The sequence below is a fragment of the Dermacentor andersoni genome, chromosome 3 (genome assembly GCF_023375885.2).
Source record: "Dermacentor andersoni chromosome 3, qqDerAnde1_hic_scaffold, whole genome shotgun sequence".
Lineage (NCBI taxonomy): Eukaryota > Metazoa > Arthropoda > Arachnida > Ixodida > Ixodidae > Dermacentor > Dermacentor andersoni.
The window spans coordinates 193195888-193218995 of record NC_092816.1 but is presented as its reverse complement, the minus strand read 5'-3'; the positions used below and the strand labels follow the sequence as shown (position 1 = coordinate 193218995).

General features: G+C 47.8%; 1 protein-coding gene across 1 annotated transcript in view; it reads right to left on the bottom strand.

The window, feature by feature from the left end:
• LOC126524105 (glutathione S-transferase 1-like) overlaps positions 1-23108 on the bottom strand; it is a 76281-nt gene that overhangs the window by 34718 nt on the left and 18455 nt on the right. The window contains exon 4 of the mRNA XM_050172466.2: positions 16912-16970. Within this exon, the coding sequence (XP_050028423.2) occupies positions 16912-16970 (59 nt within the window). The remainder of the gene's footprint in view (positions 1-16911; positions 16971-23108) is intronic.

Genomic DNA, 23108 nt, shown 5'->3' with positions numbered 1-23108 from the left:
AGCAGAAGACTCGGTGTAGTGATGAAATTAGGAAATTTGTGGGCGCTACTCGGAATCGGTTGGCGCAGGACAGGGGTTATTGGAGATCGCAGGGAGAGGCCTTCGTCCTGCAGTGGACATAAAACATGACGATGATGACAGTGAGGAAAGATGGCAAGGCACTGTACGAAATGTACAGTATTTATTATTCCAAGCAATTTCGTAATGCACTATTCATGCTATTCCTTTTTCCATTCTTTCTCTTCTGGAAACTTTTGGCCACACCAAGCCCGCGCCTCTTGCCGGACTAGTTCAGCTCGGGCCCAGCACTTGGCGACGAGTTCGGGGTCGATGGACTCACCCTCGGCCAGCCCCTGCTTGCTTCGCTGCTCCGTCTTTCTCGCTCGGCCTCTCCATCACGAGAGGAACCCCGTACGTCCAGAGTTTACACAGAACCCGTAGAAAGTGCCACAGGAGGTCAACAGAAATCCCCTCAGCCTACCCTCCTCCACCGCGGCTCCTCGCCTTCTTTCTTTTTCCCCCGCTTTGCTCAATGTAGGGTTCGTAATATCAATGAACGAATAATTGATCAAGAGTATCCCGCAACACGATTTATCTTCAATGTCCACCTATCATTTAATAGACTTAAGTGTTTGTCCTTCTTCGATTAATCGCTTTGGAGAATCTGACAGGAGTTCCGCAAAATTTTTGAGACCGTACTAGAATGTCGGCGTACGAACAGTGATCATGCAGCTGTGATAGGCCGACTCTCGACTGTTCTTCCGAGTCCCGAGTGATGATGAGTGGTGCGCCTGCCCTCTCTTCTCCCACACCGCACACGCCACCGCACCACCCGAAGCCTGAGGCTTGAAATGTCCTCGCAATTCGAGGCATACTATGGCAACCCAGTCGTTGACTATTGTGCCACTCCCAGTCCGCTAAAGACGTGGCACAGCCTTTGCGCCGGTTTGCAGCATGCATGTTGACATAGCAATGGAATTCCTGCCGATTCCAGCAAACCTCTAGCTTCAGAGCGTCTACTCTCGCATGTGGGTTGTGCAGCCATTCAAAGGAGGTGTCGGTTTCACCCAAACATCACAGCCAATTGACATTCTTTCGTTCTGTAGAAGAGAACATGTGCCTCAAGATCCTAAACCAGTAATTTCTTTTCCCCCGTGCATATTGCAGTTTCTCGCATAGTACAGTGAAGCTGTGTATAGTTACGCCGCGGCGGTAGTCAATGTCCGCCCATCTACGCGTCGCGTCGACAAGAACAAATTTTCATCTCCAGTTTCTCGCGAATGCTCTGTAGCTCTTAACCTCACGCAAGTACCTTGAAAAAAATTATACGGAGATTAACCACTAAGATGAGTATATCATTGTGCTGGGTTTCAGTTACTTGTTCTTTATTATTTAGTTCACAGTGAAGTTGCAAACCTTAGAGAATTCCCGCCTGCTGTCGATACATGGCAGCCTACGGAGGGAGCACGATTAGAGAAAGCGGCTGTAACTCTTGTTTTGTCAAAACTATCCCGAAAAAAACTATAAGACAATTAGCCGCTAAGACGACGCTAACATACGCCGAGTTTCATCTACTTTTCATAATTATGCAGCTCACAATGATGTTGTAAATATTGCGGAATTGCCATCTGCTGTCAATATATGGGCTTCCACGGGATGGAAAAGGACAGCCCCGGTGTTTTCCGCTAGAGTAATACTCTAGTCCAAGTTTCATTCAGCTCATTAATCAGGCAGTATACTCAATCGCAAATTACAGAAAAAACATTCATTGTTTCGTGCCCTCCTTTGACAGCGCCCCGGTCAACGCATATTGTCGCTCACGTCGAGGCTCGTTTTAACGGCCACCGGCGTCCTATACACGCTGTTACCACCAGTGGGCGTTGCGTCAAGTGGTTACTTCATAGTCGCCTAGGCGACCTAATAATAATAAAAATATTAATAAAGAAAACAGTGTGTCCGTCAAGGTGTGGTGCATTTATTACCGATCACAGTAAATCAACAAAATAAGATAGAAATGTGAAATCTTCCCCAAATGAATGGAAATCTCTCCAAGTTTCACACATGTTCAGTGCATTTCGATGTCGCCTCAGTTTGTCGCTCTACACACATCTCAACGATATTCATGTTCTTCCAACACACGATTAAGGACATCAGCTGTAACAGAGCGAATAAGGTCAGTGATTATCTGTTTTAAATTATTAAGGTCGTTGATACGTTCACTGAACACATGTTGCTTCACATATCCCCACAAGTAAAAGTCTAATGGCGTCAGATCCGGGGATCGTGGTGGCCATGACTTGACGTGACCCCTACCTATCCACCTCTGGGGAAATGCTCTATCCAGAAACTCACGAAAAATGCTGGTGTAGTGTGGAGGAGCGCCGCCATGTTGAAACATGACTCCTTTTGGAAATTGTGGCACTGAATATAATTCTAACACGTTATGATTGTTGTTTGACGTCACAGTGGGTTCCGCAAAAAAAAATGGGCCTATCCTTTTATCATGCGTAAGGCCACATCACACCTTCACCTTTGGAGTGTTATGTTCTTGAAGAAAAGACAGCGCTACAAAGACGCGGACTAAAAGAAGAACATGTACGAGGGACAGGCGCTAACTTCCAACTAAATGCTTATTTGAATAAACAGGGTTTCTATAGATAGAAACACGAATAGTACCACCGTGACCATCACGACCTCTCTGTCGCGCCACAAAAGCAAACTCTTTTCCGGCAAGTGCCACTGACGGGCAGCTAATGCACGTGCCCTCGGTCCTGTGCACGTGCCATGTAAAATGCTTCTAATATTAGATTATATTGTCACGTCGTAGTGACAGTAAAGAACAACACAGTGTCGAAATTGTGAGTTACAAATGCAACTCTTTATCGGACGGACGTGTGCCTACAAAAACAGGTAACATTCAAGCACAAGGATAACGGCGAGCGGAGTCGGCAATCGTCGATAACCTGACCTGTGGGTCAAGCTCGCTGGCTTTTATGCACCACTCGCCGAACGTTCCAGTGTAATCGCTGGTGCCTGCGGGGCTCCCAGAAAGCACTAAACAATGCGCATCACGCGTACAATCAGATTTCGAAAACCTTTGGTGACAACAGCCAACGGATAAATCTATCGATAACATTAAAAAACTGTTGCTACGTGCAGGCGCGTCGTGCGTCGAGGGATAACATGTGACATTTCTTAGACGGTGAAAAGCAGTGCCCAAAGAAAGCTACAGGAGTGAACAGGGTACGCGCCGTACTCTGGCGCCATCTCGTAGCGATAGTCGCAAAACATGTCTTGCACGGCACGACGATTTTTTGCTCACGTTTTTGTCATGCCATCCTCCTGCGCGTTACGCCTCATCGTTCCTGGGAACCATGCTCCTCCGCTTTCGTCCTCACGCTCTTTTCGCTATCACCGCCTTCTTCCCCGCTGCGCTCCGCGTTGCTCTTTCATCCTTCGCTGTTGTACTCGTTCGCTCGGTAACGCCGACGCTCACTGCAGAATTGAAGGAGGACAATGTACTGACGCTCGTCCAGGCCTTCTTGACGTCGCGCGTCGTTTACGCGGCGCCGTACCTCAAGTTACTGAAGAAAGACAGGGACCAGTTGAACGTCATTATACGAAAGGCAACCAAGATGGCGCTGGGCATTCCGAAGCATTCTTCGACCGACAAGCTTCTCGGCATGGCCAAGCACAACGTCGTCGAAGAGTTAATAGAAGCTCATCTGTCTAATCAAAGAGTTCGACTCAGTCAGACGTCGGCGGGACGTCGCGTTCTTGCCAAGTTGGGCTGGCAAGAGGCAGAGCGGAAGGAAACGGGGCCGTTACCCAGGTTGTGGGCGCATAAAATCCACAGTAATCCACTGCCTAGAAACATGAGGTCGGGTCGTAACGACGGCCGCAGAGCGGCTCGTATAGCAGCCTTGACGGAGACTTTGGGTGAAGTAGTAGAAGAGGAAGAGGGGGTCACTCTCTTCACAGACGCTTCGTTACCCAAGTTTTCATCGAAAGCAACGCTGGCAGTTACGACGCGAGATGTGCTCGTAACCTGCGCCTCCATCAAGACGTTTTTTCCAGAGGTGGCAGAAGAGGCCGCGATAGCGCTAGCACTCGCGCAGCCCAAGGTGGGAAGAATTGTCACCGACTCGCAAAAGGCGTATAACAACTACAGGAAGGGGTGGGTGTCTCTTGCGGCACTAGATATTCTCCAAAGTAAACGCGACGTACCTGAAAGGAAAGTTGAGTTGATATGGACACCGGCTCACTCTGGGCTGGAGGGCAACGAACTTGCCCACCAGTTCGCCCGAGAGATGGAACACCGGGTTGAGGAAGGTGAGCCACAGTCCATATTTAGTTACAGAGACATTGCGAACCATTATAAGACGGAGAGGCGCCGTTACCCCGATCCTCACAGATCGCTTAGCAGAGAAGAGCAAGCGATATACAGGCAAATGCAGGCAGGATCCTTCCCGCACCCGTACCTTCAAAATAATATGTACCCGGAAAGGTACGACGAGGATTGTAACTTCTGCAATACTCAGTTAGGCACGCTCCAACACGTCATTGGAGTATGCGATTTCATCAAGGCGATCCCCCCACCTCTTAACTGCCCCGCTACCCTACCCCATCCCTCATCCACCCTTACCGAGCGATGTGAGACCTTGCTAACCAGCACCGCCCTGGAAGACCAGCTCGTCCAGATCTCCAGGGGCCAGGCGGCTAGGGAAGCATATGGGTCCCGTGAAGAGGGAACCACGTCCATCGACGGCGTCTAAGAAGATGTCGAGCTCGGCTCAATAAAGTTGTTTCTCTCTCTCTCTCACCGCAGAAACCGGCGCCTAAGAGCTGCGCTCTGATAAACGTGCGGCATTGTTACTTACGTATTGGTTGAGGCGCGGGTGCGCCTGCAGTGAGGTTCAGCGTACTGAGACGTGTGCATCGTTTGTGTAACAGTGACCGCTTTTAATCGGCTAACCACTGTTACAATGTTATCGCTCGAAGTAAGATGCGCCTTCGTGTGCTGGATATTTCTCGTACGTCGCCAATTCTATAGCGAAAGAAGCTTTGTCTAATTATATTGCATGTGCGAAACAAATTGTGGTGTACATTGTTGAGCATATGCGAGCACGAGCGATTACGCGCAAACGTACGATGCTTGACATATCAATATCCAGCGAGTCTTGTTCGAAGATCGCACTTCGACGATCTACGACTGGTCGCGCCCCTTTCGTTGCACTTTAAATGTCGCACGTTTTTCTTGGCACATCTTGCAAAATGAAGAGTTAGTTTTCGTTCCAGTGTTGCGACAATTTCTTTAACGTCACTGTGCATCATGAGATTACATGCATATGAATTCAAATGAAGAGCCCCACGATTGCATAGAAATATTGTTGAGGCCTACAACTCTGAATTCTCATTGCAAGATAAAAAAGTGCGCTTTCTCAATTCTGGCACGAAATTTGTGGCATATGACATGACGCACGTGAGAAGTGCCTCGAAGGGCTGAGTTGCACGGTACAAGCAGGCTTGGTTGCTGTTCGGGCATTCTAGGCGTGCGCATGGTCTAATGGCACATCACTGCGCTGGTGTGTTCAAAGAACCGGGCTCAAAAGCAACCATAGAAAGCATTTTTTTAGCAGAGCCATGCGATTGCGGCTGAATAGGCAAACAACAATGTGGTCGAAGTAGGCTAACGATGCTAGTCGCATTTTAAGCATGAAGTGCTTTTATGTACCGCCGTCGGCGACATTCAAGAGCCATTTATTCTACCCCAGTTCAAGAGCCATTGAATCAAATTTCATAGCCGTTATCCGGGCACTAGACGACAAGGGAGAGAGAGCAAAATGAGGTGATTAGGGCAACCAGTCTAAATTATGAAAATGCGGTCTCTGCCACCCTCCCCCCGCTATGTACAAGACCGCATTGCATACGCTGTTTAGTGCCAAGACAAATTACAAAAATGTTGCTTCCGCTGTCTTCCTATTCTTCGTTTACACTATCATTCAAGCTGTAACTTCTAGTACGGTGAAGTTTAATTTGTCATTTCCAATAGCGACGTTCAAAAGGCAGATACAGGGCATCATACACTTGCTTGTAATCGTTTGGCGCCAAAAAAAGCGTGCACTCCGCGTCGCGGGTCTTGCGCCGCCTAGAGAGATGGCGCCAAGCTGCGTGGTCAATCCAGCAGCGTCGGGCGCAATGCGGATGATTGGCCAAGAAGAGACTAGCAAGGGAGTTCAGTTCAAAAGAGGTTCATTTTGGCTCAGTAAGCTTTCAGGCTTGCGTCGCATCGTGGCCGCATGCATTTCTGCATCGTTCTTTATTTGAATGAGGTCGCCATCGCAAATGCTTAAGCCGAGCAACGCAGCCCAATGAAAGCTGAAGTAGGAAGCGTTTTCCGGAAACCGATTGTTTAGCGAATTATACGCCAAAGCGTAAGACTGCTCAACTGTGCCCACAACGCCAGGATTATGCAGCCGCTCACGAATGTGACTGCACAACCATGGACCGCGGCCACTTACCTAAGGGCGCACATTTGCAGCCGACCACTTCTACGCGACAAGAAGAAACAGTAGCGACAGACAATCAGCGCGCTCAACTGATGGAAGAAGAAAAGCGGTTGAAGGCGGTGGCACCACGCCATATGGACGCAGTTGTTTCCTGTCACTCTCTCTGACAAGAAACAATTGTGTCCATTCGGGCCAGTGCACACTATTGTGTGGTGCGGCGTGGCGCGGTGGAATGTGCCGTTGTGAACATGTAATATACGAATTTTATTATAGTGGCCAGTATCATCTGCAACCAGTCTGCGTTGCCGGTAGCGTTTTCATGCTTGCATCTACTCTCGATTACAGGAAGGCCAGCATTTTTTACATTCTGTATTAGAGCTGTCGTTCCCGGATATACACTGCATGGCGTTCAACGCAAGGAGCGTGCACGTCATGCATTGTATTTGTGCGCCTTTTACTAGGCTTATCAAACGCGAGCTTGGGCAAGAATAATCCATGAAATGCAGATATTTCCTGGGAGACATTACTGTGCTGAATATGTAGAATACGTCAAGGCAGCCACCCAAATATAAGAGGTGATAAGAGTACAAAGTCTGAAGTTGTAGAGTAGGTTTGACGCACGTTAGGTTGGAGACTTACTTGGCTGAAGGCTTACAAAAGAATCGCCATATTCAACAGCTGGTACTCTAATAACAAGCTGCGGAATCCATACTTTGCCTTAGAAGACGCCGCCATAGCTTGGTTTGAGAACCGATAATCGACGCTGACAACATGGGACTTGTTCCACATTGGCTTCTTCACAAGTGTCGTGCGCAAAGAAAGGGCTGAAGATCTGCTAAAAGCCCGAGTGCAACTTTCCAACGAGAGCATCGTAATCTTCACGGATGAGATGACTCGTCTGTTCACCACACGCTGACCCCCCGACATGCCAGATCGGAAAAAAGTTCGCTTCTTGATGAGCAAGAGCTCTTCGCCTGATTGATACGCAACCCGCCCATGACTGTTGCTGAATTTGTTTCCGAAGCCACAACCATTCAGAAGACGCTCGATATGCGCACAAGGCATTATAACCGCCGAAATTACACCGATTTTCAAGCACTCGGTACTGGCGGCATGCGATAAACCATCAGAGCGGTCGTTCGCGAGAAACTGCAGAAGCTGTTTCCAAGCTGGCAGCCTCAAATGGTTTCAATCGCCGACAACATCAAGGAAGGGGTCCAGCGATCACTTGGCATTACTGAAGTGCAACCGCCATCGCCACAACTCCAGCCGGAAGCGATGAAATAAGCCGCCGTAGCCCGCCGCCAGATTGCCCCTCCGCGCCCGCGCCAGGGCCCCATGACACTGCGATTGCTTCGTCAGACGCCGCCGCCACCACCAGCTCGCACACCCGTCAGCCAGCGAAACTACTCAAGACCGACGTCTGGCGCGCTCCTCACCGCCGAACACTCTGCTACCGCTGCGAAGAAGCGGGTCACGACGGCCGCCAATGACCATACCGGGAGATGGGCCTGCTAGGGGGCACCGTTAACGTGCCGCAATCCACAACTAGGCAAACGGCCTCGCGGTATCACCGACAACCTCGCTGCCACTAAGTGGAGCCATCGACGAGCGTCCAGTTCGTCGTCACGAGACCGCTACCTGTCTCCCCACCGACGACCATGCACTGGCCCAGCTTGGGGCCGGTCTGCGAGCCAATATCCGGAAAACCAAAAGCAGCAACAGATGGAGGTGCCGTTGCTGTTCGTCTAACTGACGAAGATTATCCGCCACCGACAAACACGCCGATAAGACTATCTCGACGACATACCAACGACGCAAAGACTGCTTTTCGACGTCATCGAGGATTCGACAAACACCAGTAGCAAATCATCGCATAATAACCGAAGAGTGTGCTCGCCAGAGCCCTTACCGAGTTTCGACTCGAGAACGTGAAGCTATAAGGCAAAAAGCCGCCAAAATGCTGCGCAACGACATCATCCAGCCGTCGAAAAGCCCGTGAGTATCTCTTGTAGTCTTGGTACAGAAAAAGGGCGGAACCCTACGTTTCTGCGTCGATTATAGCCGATTGAACAAGATTACGAAGAAACACATACCCCATTTTACGGATAGAGGACGTATTGGATCAGATCTGCAACACCATATACATCTCGTCGATGTATGTCACAAGTGGCTATAGCGGAAATAGAAGTCGACGAGCGGCATCGCAAAAGGACTGCCTTCATCGCGCCAGAGGGCCGCTATTTCGTGGTCATGCCATTCGGACTGTGCTCGGCGCCTGCAATGTTGCAGCGCGTGATGCACACGGTGTTAGCAGGGTTGAAGTGGCAGACCTGTCTCGTCCCCTTGGATGACGTCGTCGTTTCTTTCTGCAAGTTTCGACAGGCAACTGAGACGCCTTAAAACAGCACTAAAGGCAATCATGTTTTCCTGACTCACTTTGAAACTGGAAAAATGTGACTTTGCTTACGAGGAGCTGCTTTTCCTAAGTCACGTCATCAGCAGGTCTGGACTACGCAATGACCCGCAGAAGACAGCTATCATCGCAAAGTGCCAGCAGCCCGTCGACAAGGAGGCAGTGCGCAGATTCCTTAGCATGTGCGCCTACTACAGGCGCTTTGTCAAGGACTTTTCACGCAATGCTGCGCCGCTGACACATCTAACTAAATGTAATGTCGAGTTCAAGTGGGAAACCCCGCAAGTCAACGCATTTCAAGAACTCAAACGACGCATGCAGTCGCTACCGGTACTTGCGCACTTCGAAAAAGACGGCGTCACACAAATCCACACTGACGCCAGTAGCCTAGCTTTCGGTGCCGTACTAGTCTAGAGCAAATATTTACTTGAACGGGCGATAGCTTACGCTAGCCCGTCGCTGTCAAGAACGGAAGGTAATTACAACCGAAACGGAATGCTTTGCCATGATAGGGTCTACAGCAAACGTTCCCCTTACCTATATCGCAGACCATTCAGAGTCGTAAGCGACCATCACGCCTTGTGCTGGCTAGCGACCTTAAAGAACCCTTTAGGACGCCTGGCACGGTGGAGCCTCTGACTGCAAGAATATGACATCAGTGTAATTTACAAGTCCGGTCGAAAAGAATCCCACGCCGACTGCCTGTATCGCGCGCCTCTGGACCCGCCTCCCAAAGATGACTGATATGATTAACCTGTCGGGAGTGACAGGCGTTCAGGCAGGCTTCCCCACGTTGACATGATTGCCCTCTTCTCCGAATCGACGACACTCTTTTCCCCGAGCTGACACCAAAGGGTACAAGACAAACCAAAAAGGCGAAACGGCGCCCACTCCGTTCTCCGAGCTGACACAAAAGGTTGCAAGGTAAACCAAAAAGCACGAAGGCGCCCCTCCCCGCTCCCGCTATCCACAAGGTAACACAAAAGGGTGGACGGCGAAAAGCACTGCTACTCCACAGGTTCCGGAAAACGACGGCAACGACGACAGGACTGCGCTACAAGGCCGTGCGGGCCCACGTGTTAGGAATACCGCTTGAGATTCAGAGGAGAGTCACATCCATCTACCAATGTAGTGAATACAATCTTTTCCACTCATTTTCATGCTTGCTCTGCCCGACTTCGTCATCGTGTCCTGATTCCTGCGGTGAAGACCTACCTTACCCGGTCGAGATTATATCAACTGGTAGGCAGCACACGGATACTCCACCCTTCATCCTGACTTCAGCAGAATGATGAGCGCCTGAACTTCTTTGAGAATTTGTCAAGTTTTATCTCGTGTGTTTTCTAAAACTGCAAATTAGTTTTCGTATGTGCATGCTCCTGTTGAAAGCTTCCTCACGTCATGGCGGAGTAAGAAATTCCTCGTTCGGCATTAGCCATGGGATTTAAGCAAACGGAAAAAGCCAGAATTGTTATTACTATGTGAAGAGCTGGGAATTGAGGTCGGGAAAAGTCAGAGAAAGCTGCACCTTTTTGAGGTGATTGAGAAGTGCGGGGCTCATGAAGACGGAATTTCAGAAGCATGGAAAGAGATCGAGAACCGAGCTGCGAAAGCTGACCATAAAGCTGCAGAGGAAAGTCAAAGAGCACCACAAGAAAGGCAAAAAGATTAACAAAACGCGTCAGAGGAAAGGGAAAGAGCTGCAGAGGAAAGTCAAAGAGATGATGAAAGGGCAACTGCAGAAAGGGAGGAACGAGAGCAGCAGAGAGCTGCAGAAAGACAGGCACAAGTGCATACTAAAGCTGCAGAAAGAGAGGAATGAGAGCACCAGAAAGCTGCAGAAGAAAGAGAAAGAACTCACGAACTAAAGCTAAAGGAACTAGACGTACAGCGGAATCTGGCCATGCAATCTGCAAATAACATCTCAATAAATGAAAAACGTTCAGGTGAAGCAGGAGTAAAAATATGGGATCTCATGCCGTCGTACAAGGTAAACGATGACATGTGATTATTTCTAGTTACTTTTGAAAGAACGTGCGAGAAAAACAGGTTGGCTCTAGAAGGTTGCTCACAACATATTCCGACTGTTCTTCCTGGCAAAGCAACGGAAATAATTGCAAGGGTAACGAGAGACGACGCATATGACTATCAGGAAGCTAAAGCTGCGTTGCTAAGGAAATATCCAATTTCAGTGGAGGCTTTCCGTCGTCGTTTTCGTGAAGCACCTAGAACCCCGGGCGAACCTTTTCAAGATTTCACTTACAGGCTGAAAGCCAATTTAATTGAGTGGCTAAAAGGGGAAGACGCGTTAGGTTGTGATGACGAGGTCATTGAGTTAGCCTGCTTAGAGCAGCTCTGTGGCTCCTTGAGCGACAACATGCGCCTGTGGATTCAAGATAGGTCGGGCGAAAAGGACTTGGAACGTACTGCAGTACTAGCAGATGAATTCGCGGCACGTCGCGAATCCTATAAAACGCGGGTCAAGCCATTCACTAAATTCAGTAAAGAATAAAAAAGGCCGCCCTTTCACAACGAGAAATCTGAAGGTGGGACCAAAGACCGATATTTCAGGAGAGAATAACACCGCAGTAAAAGACGAAAGAAAAACAGAAAATGTGTTTGAGGCTGGAAAATTGATCGTCTGTTTCCGTTGCCAGGAGCCTGGACACCTGTCAATCGGCTATAGGAAGCCTAGAATTGCTTTTTTTTTTTCTTTGGCGACGGACGGCGATGACAACTTGGTCCTCTTAGAACCCTACACTCGCGGCCTAGCAGTACATGGTACTTAGGGACTCAGCTGCGACAATGGACACTGTCCACCCTGTGTTTGTGAAGCCTGAGGATTTTACCAGGGAATATGCGTGGATCCGGCAGGTGGCCAAGAAGAATGGTATTTGCCTGCCCATAGCAGCGTAAAGATTGAAGGGCCGTTTGGATTATTGCTAACTGAAGCAGCAGTATCGCCAAATCTGTCGAAACACTATCCCTACTTATTTTCAAGTTACTCGGAAGTGATGATGAAAAAGAAGGGGCCGAGTTTCGGCGACCCTATGGTCTAAGCTCTCACGCATTGCAAGGCTCGAGAGATCGCGGCAGAGAAAATCACGGCAACGAAGACAAATATATGCCTAATGACATAGACGCTCAAGAAGCACAGCCCCTATCTAGTGAAATCAGTGAAAAAGGCGCTAGCAAGGAGACATCCGGGTCAGTAGGAAAATACCACAGCAAGGGCTACCCGACAAATGCGAGACTAATTTGGCACTTAGACATTGCGAAAGCTGTTCAGATTCACTGAAAGTGGTTGAAGGAATCGCGACGGAAGAAGGGAGTGATTTCGTCGCCAAAGTAGAAACAAGGACTATCCCGCAGGTGGTTCCTTGGGGAGACGAGACACGTTTAAACACTCCCAAAAGGTTCAAGGAGGTGCTGAAAAACTCTCTCGTAACTCCGCACTTGGGCGACTTTCCAGAATCCTCAGAAGGAGATTATAATGTCATTGCGATCTAACAGGGCAGGAACCCGACGCTCGGGAACTTGAAAGCCGCATTAGGCGGCCGCCTGGTATGGCAAAAATTAGTTAAACAGCGCAAGAACAAGCGAGCCAAGTATTCGACACACCACAGCTAGTAAGACAAGTGTACAGGCCATCACGCAGAACTTCAAAGGGCTCGTTGTGGCAGGTGAGAAAACGAAGGCGTCACGTAACAACAAATCAGAACGCGTCTCCGCGAGTAGGAGTGCGGCTGAAAGGTTCAACCGGGCGGATATATGCGTGTGCAAACAGGACCAGTGAGGCTGTCATTGCACAAGAATGCGCCGAGAGAGTGAGGGAAAAAGGAGGCTCATTTTCGAGTAACAAAGGCAAACCGCGGGCACACAAAGTGGCAGACGACGACAGAGGGCAGCGTATACCCGGCGCTCTTTGATGCCTTCAGCGACGCCCGAAAGCTTTTAGACAACGATCCAATGAAGTTCGCATTATTCGTTCATAATTTTCAACTTAGGCGCATCGATAAGTTTCTGGTTTCTTGTAAAGGTCCCCTTTTCGTCTTTGCTTTTCTTCGAAAGCTTTTTGTTTGTCCATGTTGAGTTTGTGATTAACGCTATTGCTAGGTAGTCTCTAAACAAACATGGCTTTCATGACAATCATGACCCCGAAAAGCACTACTACTCCACAGGCTCCGGAAGAAGAGGACGATGACGACAGGACCGCCAGTGGTTATTTAAGGCCGTGCGGGCCCACGTGTTAAAGATACCGCTCGAGACTCAGGTGAGAGCCACATCCATGTACCAATGAAGTGAATACAATCCTTTGCACTCTTTTTCATCCTCGCTCTGCCCGGCTTTGTCGTCTGTTCTTGATTCCTGCGGTGAAGACCGACCTCACACGGTCTAGATTATATCATGACCAAGACGACGACGTTTCTTTAGCAACAATAAGCACAGACGACTTTACCGAGCAGCAGCCAGCGGACCCCGAGCTAAGAAGCCTTTCTGAGTACTTGGAAGGCAGGACCGACTTTGTCCGGAGGATATTTAGGCATAGATTGTTTTCGTTCTTCTTGAGAAATGACGTCCTGGTGAAGAAGAACTTCTCCCAAGCCCGTGCAAACTTCCTCCTCCTTGCGACTGGAGCACTCCGTTCAGAAGCCATGCAGGCCTTGCATGACGATCACACAGCCCGGCACCTCGGGTTTTCCCTTACACTTTCAAGAATACAATAGAAGTGTTACTGGCCGCACCTGACCGCCGACGTCGCCCATCATGTCAAGGCTTGCCGTGACTGCCAACGACGCAAAGCACCACCTATGAGGCCATCGCGATTACTACAGCCGATCGAGCCACCTTGCCGACCATTTCACCAAATCGGGATGGATTTGTTGCGAACTATTGCGATGGGAACATCTGGAAACAAGTGGATTGTCGTGGCGACGGTCTACCCCCCCGCTTCGCTGAAAGAAAAGCTATGCGGAAAGGTAGTGCAGCGTAAGGGGCAAAATTCTTCGCTGAGAGCATCCTGCTGTGACATGTGGCCGCAGAAGTCGTCATCACCGACAGAGGAACGGCCTTTACAATGGAGCTCGCCCAAACCATTCTGCAATACAGCCAGACAAGCCACAGGAGGACAACTGCCTACCACCCGCAGACGAACGGTCGGCATTGAACGCAAGACGTGGGATGCTAGTTTGCGGAAGGAACCTGACGCCGACTCTCGACGCTATGCTGCCGTACGTCACCGACGAAGAAACTGTCGACGTCACCGCCTATCTCTAGCGCGCCAAAGACGCGCGACAGCTCGCCCACCTTCGCATCAATAACCAGCACAGGACCGGCAGCCGACACTATATTCTTCAACGACGCTACGTGGAATACCAGCCCGCCTATTGCGTTGCGGTTTGGACCCCGATACGCCGAGGACTCAGTGAGACACTATGGCGGCGCTCTTTCGGACTCTACAAGATCATCCGACGTATTAGCGCATTGGACTATGAGGTCGTGCGAGACGGCATTTCGCAATCACAGTGGCGCCGTGCCGATCAGAAGTGGTCCATGGGGTGCGTCTTAAGCCCTTTTACGCACGCTGACGAATTTTGTTATTTTGTTGTTTGGTTACTCCGGGTGCATTTGTTTATTAATTTCCTTTGTTTGCAGCATCAGGACGATGATTTGTAAGAGGGGGGTATTAACACGTGTACTCGTTTATCTTTATCGGGTGACCAAGTGTCACCGCCTAACAAATGTTATCGCACAGCACAGGACGCGCCTGCATGTATCAGATGTTTCTCGAATGTCATCAATGGTTCAGTACGCTGTCTGTTGTCACCGAACCTTGGGCAATCTGATTTCATGTATGCGCCACACGAATGGCGTAGAACCATCTGAAAGACTCGCGTGCACCAGCGAATACGCTGGAACCTTCGCTGACGGGCGTGTAAAAGCCGACGCGCTTGACCTGCAGATCAGATTTCGATGACCGCCGACTATGTTCGCTGCTATCGTTGTGCATTAAATGTAGCCTGTTTTTTGTGGGCACAGGTTCACCCAATAAACGTTAGTTTCGTCACTCAAAGTATTTCTACTGTGTTCTTTACCGTCACAACTTCGTGACAATATCCTCTGTTATTGTTCTTGGTACAGCTCCCAGAGAGTCGCTCGGGATGGCGTTGACACGCCTTGACGACCAAGCTCTTTCTGAACAGGCATTCTTGGAGTGGCGACTGATGTGGTCTTCCCACAAGACGGCGACGAATATGTTATTGAAGTTCCTCCGGTCAATAAACCTGTTTGAATGACTGTGACGCTACCGCGTGCCCTTATGTGTGCGTGTGTTTTTTTTTTCTGTCTCTCTATATGTGTGGGCATCTCTTTGTTACATTTTTATCTCCTATTACCTCTCGCCCAGTGCAGAGTAGCAAACTTGATATCTATCTTCAAGTTAGCCTACCTGCCTTCCGCATCATATTTAATTCTCTTTCTCTCTTCCTAGTGATCCCAAAATTTGCAGCTATCGAACCTAATTCTTGAGGCAATACAACCCGCGCAGTCATCTACGAGCTAGTATAACAGAATTGCGTGGTATGCTTATAGTAAGTAAAATTAGGTACTGCTACCTATGTTTTGTTTGTTGTTAAAGACAGGGGACGGTTGTTTCACCTCACAGAAAAGTGAATTTTCGAACTAGCTGATGGAAGTTTAGGACATTATGCTGGTACACATCACCAAATGTGATTGTACATGTTATTTGCGACACAGTGCTGGTGTGACTAAAGGCTTGTCGTATGCAGTGTTCTAATATAAAGATGACCGCCACAAGAAAACGTTTTGCAAACGAGTACGGTTACAGTACAAGAAAAGATGAACTTTTCGTGGTCACTGAACAGATCAATTTGTTAAAAGAACATTAAAAAATTATGGCGTTTCGCGTGCCAAGTCTACGGTCTGATCGGGAGGCACGCCGGGAATGCTCACCACCTGCGGTTCTTTAAGGTACACCGAAATCTAAGAGCACGGGTGTTTTCGCATTCCGCGCCCTTCGAAATGTGCCCGCCGCGGCCGGGATTTGATCCCGTGAACTCATGCTTAGGAGCCCAACGCCATAGCCACTAAGCAATCACGGTGGGTGATTAAAAAGAAAGAAACGTAAAGCCCGTTCACAGGTGATATGAGTTCATGTCATACAACTCATGATGCCTTAAATATTTATTTTTTTTTCTGACCTTAATGGCTTCTTGGCAAACTCTCGTCGATCACCTGGCAACACACTCACCACATGAAACAATTATTCAGTAGCCAGTCGCTTATCGCTTAAGGCAACAGAACCTCGAAAGGGAACACCAGATTCCCCATTTAGGGGCTTTAAATTTTTCTATGCTAAAGCAAACATCCATTGGCAGAATGCCTCAACACAAGAATTACGCCACTTGGCAAATAACGGTGACTGGTTTTATTATGATCTTTATTAGTGTCGCTGTTTGTCCAGGTATCAAGTGTAGTTTTCATAATGAGGCTGTGTAAACTTAAGAGATAAAAAAAGATGGCAAGCTTAAAGTGTCAATACGCTATGAATTTGCAAAGACTGCGATTTCTTTACATACTGTTCTTTGCGCTACGTGGAGTGAATTCCTCAGTACAGCAAACAAATGAAACAGCGGCGTGTGCGTGCAGACTCGATAAAACAAGCGTGCATTGCTAAAATGGACGACGCACGCTTGTGCCATGTTGTCAAGGTCACTTGTACTGACAGCTTTCATCACCAACAATTTTGTTTCGGGACGCACTAATACTGGCATTCCATGGAAATGCCAATGAAGCACACTTTCTAGGCACGATTACCAATGTCGCTTTAGGATCAGCTAAAGTTTCCTGTTTAGCAGCAAAATGACCCAACAGTTGCCCGAAGCATACCAGCTTTTAACAAAGAAATATTTACAACGATGCCCAGTTACGCGAAGTAATTTGTACACAAAATCAGAAGTCACTTGCCTTTCCCAAAGGACAAAGCCATCGTCGACCAGCGTCGGCAAGACGGACTGAGGATTGATCTGGACAATGAGAGAAAAACCAGTGGCTTATCACTACAAATGCATTAAACGTATGTGTTGAAAGCAGTATGAACGTACCGTCATGACTCGGTGCTTATAGCACCGGGCATGTACGCATGTAGCTTGAACCGAAAGGCGTTTGATCCAGAAAGCGGCCATGCCTTTTGATTTTGGTGCACTTCAATGCAACCGCACGTATTCAATATAAATGTAGAGCCTTATGGCTCCACTATGACACCCTGTTTTCCCAATTGTTGCTTTTATGCCACAAGGCTAATCAGTAAACAAAATAAATGACGAACTCATTGTGGTGCAACTTGCATTCGACTTTTATACTGTTATGTTCATGCGCGTATAGGACTGTGCTGTTGATTTCTGACCGTATGAAGTGATTTCTTTGCATTTTCCTACATAATGTTATAGTTGTTTCCGCTATGCGAAAAGGAGTAGCCGTCACCATTATAAGGTGACTACGTCTCTTTCTTTTATTTTCATTTCAATAAAAAACGAGTCATTTAATCTGTTAAGAGCACGTAGTTAAGATCAGTGTTACCGGCTTTGCCTCCTTCATTTAAATTCACATTTTGAAGTAATTGTTCCAAAGAAATTACAAGCTTTTCCACAAGCTAACTGGTGCGTTTTCTTAGTCAAAATGCAATAACATCTGCTGGTGACGCCTTCACTTAGCTAGTGCTAATGCCAAAATAGTGTGCGGCTGATTTTAGAGCAAAAAATATCAGCAACGCAGTCTAACGCAGCATCACTACAGGAAGTTACTAGCATATGAAAGTCGCAGCTTCACAGCGTCTTGCGCTATAAGCACTTCTTATTGCGCATTATATGAATTTGCATGGCACAGTGAGCATTTTCCTCTGGATTTATTGAGGGCAAGAACAAGGAGAGGTGGGTGCATTGTGGAATGCGCATAGGCGTAATTACCAGGGGGGGAGGAGGCAAGGAGGTCACATGCCCCCCCCCCCCTTATCAGAAGTGGAAGGGCGAAGTATCCCTGACCATTTGCCCCCCTCCCCCGCCCTCTTTTGGAAGCAGGCACTTTTGGCTGCAGCTGAAAAATAGAACAGCTGAGGCAAAATTTTCTTTGTGAATGCATCCACGTACATAAAGCATTTATTCATTACATATGCCCTCTGTTGGTAGGGATGATCGCCTTTTATGCCTCGCTGCTAAGAGCTGTAGAAGACGACGGACGGGGTACGTTATACACGCTGGCATTGCGGAGAAGGCCGGCGCTATGCAGTTCCGGCCATAAACAATTTCACGTTTCTCTTGTGGCATCACGCCCACTTTTTTTGAGACCACCTAATCATATTTGAAAGCTCAAAACTAACTTTCTGTGTTCAACCTAAGTTCGACGGATTATAAAGTGTAATAATATACTGCGTGGAACGATGGCGGGTCTTACGGCATGAATGTGTTGAACAATCAAATACCAAAACCATTATATACATATACAGGGTGTCCCAGCTAACTTGGACTAAGATTTTGAAAACACTCTATGCGTTCTTCAGAAAAGAACTCACATGGATGTTGTTAGCGTTTATGTAATCTTACAGTACCATTTTTCCTCGTCTTTTTTTGAGTAATTTAGCAAATTAACTTTCTAAATATAGCTTGAAACGTTCAGGCGTCAATAGGAAAGTTGTGAAGCTCCACAAATATTGTCCAACTCAGCCACTTCCAACGAGATAGACTAAGCGTAGCCGTTTTTATTAGGGAGAAATGAAACCGAGCACAGTTTAAAAAATACCACGTGACAGCACGCTCGTGGGACCGAATGCGCCATAATTACAGCCCTCTCAAACGTGCTTTCTAAAAACATCGCTGGCTTCGCGCCTTTCGTTAACCACGACAGAGCTTCGCGTTCTGCTTGCTTCCGAGATAAACGCCAGTGGGTTCGGGTGGCAGTTGAAATAGAGCACGGCTCCAGTTTCTGCGGCGTTAATTGCACTCTCACGCCAGCAGAATGCATGCGGAGGAAAAATGACAAGCTCATGAGTTCGAATTTGGCAGCAAGACCCCAACAAGCAAACACGCAGTATAACAAGCTTGATAAAGCCATATGAATTACGCTGGTTGTCACAAAAAGGAAGAATTATAAACTGACGCGGAAGGTTGCTTTTTAGCTTCCTGTCCATACCTTGTCGGCAGAGAACCACGTAGTACAAAAGTTTCACACAGATGGCTCTCTTCAAGGATAGAGGTTGCAGATATTTATTCGCTGTGCTGTCTGTCTAAAGAATGGGTTCAAACAAGTCGCCCTCTGCCATAATGCAGTAATCGCACCTTTTGAGCACGTTCTATGTAGCTTTTTTGATGACGCAAGACGGTATCGCGCTGCAGGCATCAGGAATCTCTGCCTTTAGCGCTTCTGGTGTAGTTCTAGGTTTGCGGTACACTCGGTCTTTCACATGCCCCCGCAAGAAGAAGTCAAGAGGTGTCAAGTCCTGTGACCTTGGAGGCCATGCCACTAGTCCATGCCACCCGAGCCACTGGCGTTTGAAGGCTTCGTCAAGCCAGGCTGCGGCAAGGATGCTGCTGTGAGGTGGTGTACCGTCGTGCTGATACCACGTTCGCTTTAAAAACCCAAAAGGAAGATCACAGCGAAAATCTTCGACTCAGCCTTCCAAGATGTCGTTCACGTACGGTTTAGCAGTGAGCACGATGCCAAAAAATATGGGGCCAAAGATACTCCGTCAAAGATACCGCACCACACGCTGAATGACCATTGGTACTGGTGTATGGTCTACGCGACCTAATGCGCGTTCGTATCGCTCCAATAATGCGCATTATGGATGTTCACTTGAGAATTTCTGTACAAGGTCGCCTCATCTGTCTAGAGCACTTCGTCAACAAAATCCGGTATTTCATCCTATTCACAAGGATCATTTTCAGAAATCAGGGTGCTATTGAAAGTCTTTCTTGCAGCAGTTGATGCAGTTTGAGGTGATACGGGTGCATTTCAGCCTTCATAATAACTCTTGACACTGAAGACTTTGAAATGCCGACCTCGCCACTCACATCACGCACGCTGGAATGAGGGTTTGCAGTCATGAAAGCCAAAATGTCTCCTTCGGACTCTTCACTGATGATGCCCTTTCTGTACCGCCTCTTCTTGAAGCTGCCTGTTTCTTTCAGCGTCAAGTCATCCTCATCATCATCATCATCATCAGCCTGGTTACGCCCACTGCAGGGCAAAGGCCTCTCCCATACTTCTCCAACAACCCTGGTCATGTACTAATTGTAGTCATGTCGTCCCTGCAAACTTCTTAATCTCAACCGCCCACCTAACTTTCTGCCGCCCCCTGCTACGCTGCCCTTCCCTTGGAATCCAGTCCGTAACCCTTAATGACCATCGGATATCTTCCCTCCTCATTACATGTCCTGCCCATGCCCATTTCTTTTTCTTGATTTTAACTAAGGTGTCATTAACTAGCGTTTGTTCCCTCACCCAATCTACTCTTTTCTTATCCCTTAACGTTACACCTATCATTCCTCTTTCCATAGCTCGTTGCGTCGTCCTCAATTTGAGTAGAACCCTTTTCGTAAGCCTCCAGGTTTCTGCCCCGTAGGTGAGTACTGGTAAGACACAGCTATTAAACACTTTTCTCTTGAGGGATAATGGCAACCTGCTGTTCATGATCTGAGAATGCCTGCCAAACGCACCCCAGCACATTCTTATTCTTGTGATTATTTCCGTCTCATGATCCGGATCTGCCGTCACTACCTGCCCTAAGTAGATGTATTCCCTTACCACTTCCAGTGCCTCGCTACCTATTGTAAATTGCTGTTCTCTTCCGAGACTGTTAAACATTACTTTAGTTTTCTGCAGATTAATTTTGAGACCCTCTCCTCTGCTTTGCCTCTCCAGGTCAGTGAGCATGCACTGCAATTGGTCCCCTGAGTTACTAAGCAAGGCAATATCATCAGCGAATCGCAACTTACTAAGGTATTCTCCATTAACTTTTATCCCCAATTCTTCCCCATCCAGGTCTCTGAATACCTCCTGTAAACACGCTGTGAATAGCATAGGAGAGATTGTATCTCCCTGCCTGACACCTTTCTTTATTGGGATTTTGTTGCTTTCTTTATGGAGGACTACGGTGGCTGTGGAGCCGCTATAGATATCTTTCAGTATTTTTACATACGGCTCATCTACACCCTGATTCCGTAATGCCTCCATGACTGCTGAGGTTTCGACAGAATCAAACGCTTTCTCGTAATCAATGAAAGCTATTTATAAGGGTTGGTTATGTTCCGCACATTTCTCTGTCACCTGATTGATAGTGCTAATATGGTCTATTGTTGAGTACCCTTTACGGAATCCTGCCTGGTCCTTTGCTTCACAGAAGCCTAAGGTGTTCCTGATTCTATTTGCTATTACCTTAGTAAATAGCTTGTAGGCAACTGACAGTAAGCTGATCGGTCTATAATTTTTCAAGTCTTCGGCGTCCCCTTTCTTATGGATTAGGATTATGTTAGCGTTCTTCCAGGATTCCGGTACGCTCGAGGTCATGAGGCATTGCGTATACAGGGTGGCCAGTTTCTCTAGAACAATCTGCCCACCATCCTTCAACAAATCTGCTGTTACCTGATCCTCCCCAGCTGCCTTCCCCCTTTGCATATCTCCCAAGGCTTTCTTTACTTCTTCCGGCGTTACGTGTGGGATTTCGAATTCCTCTAGACTATTTTCTCTTCCATTATCGTCGTGCGTGCCACTGGTACTGTATAAATCTCTATAGAACTCCTCAGCCAGTTGGACTATCTCATCCATATTAGTAATGAGATTGCCGGCTTTGTCTCTTAACGCATACATCTGAGTCTTGCCAATTCCTAGTTTCTTCTTCACTGCTTTTAGGCTTCCTCCGTTCCTCAGAGCATGTTCAATTCTATCCATATTATACTTCCTTATGTCAGCTGTCTTACGCTTGTTGATTAACTTCGAATGTTCTGCCAGTTCTATTCGAGCTGTAGGGTTAGAGGCTTTCATACGTTGGCGTTTCTTGATCAGATCTTTCGTCTCCTGCGATACTTTACTGGTATCCTGCCTAACGAAGTGACCACTGACTTCCATTGCACACTCCTTAATGATGCCCGCAAGATTGTCGTTCATTGCTTCAACACTTAGGTCCTCTTCCTGAGTTAAAGCCGAATACCTGTTCTGTAGCTTCATCTCCTCATAATTGTATTCGCGCTAGGTCTTCCCCCACATTGCCGATTTCAGTATAGCTTGGCAGCTTTCCCCTTGTTGTCCCGTGCCGCTCGCAAGGCTAAGACCATGTTCGCCTTCTGCTCGCTTCAGTACGGCATGCTTTAGGCTCTGCAAACAAATTCTTCGAAACGGCTGCGCGGCACCACGGTAATAGGCAGTCGAGCTCACATGCACCTAGCCGCTGGCACAGCTTGGAAGAAAAGCGGCGTTGTAACAACTGATGCCCTCTCTCGCCCAGATTTCAAATGTATGATGCATGTATTGTTGTATTTTTTCTATTCCGCGCCGACATGAACGATAGAACGAAATTGCTCTTCTCGTCATACCGGAATAAACGGCTGATGACGGCGCGTTCCTTGGTGACAGGCGCGAGTGGCTGCTGACAAAGCGCCTTTTTGGAGCACCGTCGCCAGACGCTCTCGGTAATTTTCGAGCCGAGCAAAGGTTGAAGCCCTTTCTCGTAAATGAAGGGAAGGCGCCGGCGCTGGCAATATTTTTACAAATCACTCATGAGAACGCTGTAATCGCGGTGCATTCGGGCGCACAGAGCGCGCTGTCAAGTGGCATTTTCGTTTACTCCGCGGGCTTTCGTGTTTCCCGAATAAGAACAGCCACGCTGTCTATCTCGTTGGAAGTAACTGGGTTGGGCAATATTTGTGAAGCTGCACAACTTTCCCATTGACGTCTGAACGTTTCAAGCTATACTTATATAGTTAATTTATTTTGGCTAATTGTTCAAAAAATACATGCAAAAAAATTGTACTGTGTGTTTAAATAAACGCTAACAACATCCACGCTATTTCTGTCGCGAAGAAGGCATAGGCTTTTCAAAATCTTGGGCCAAGTTAGCTGGGACACCCTGTCGATATATATATATATATATATATTGAATGAACGAATGACTGAAT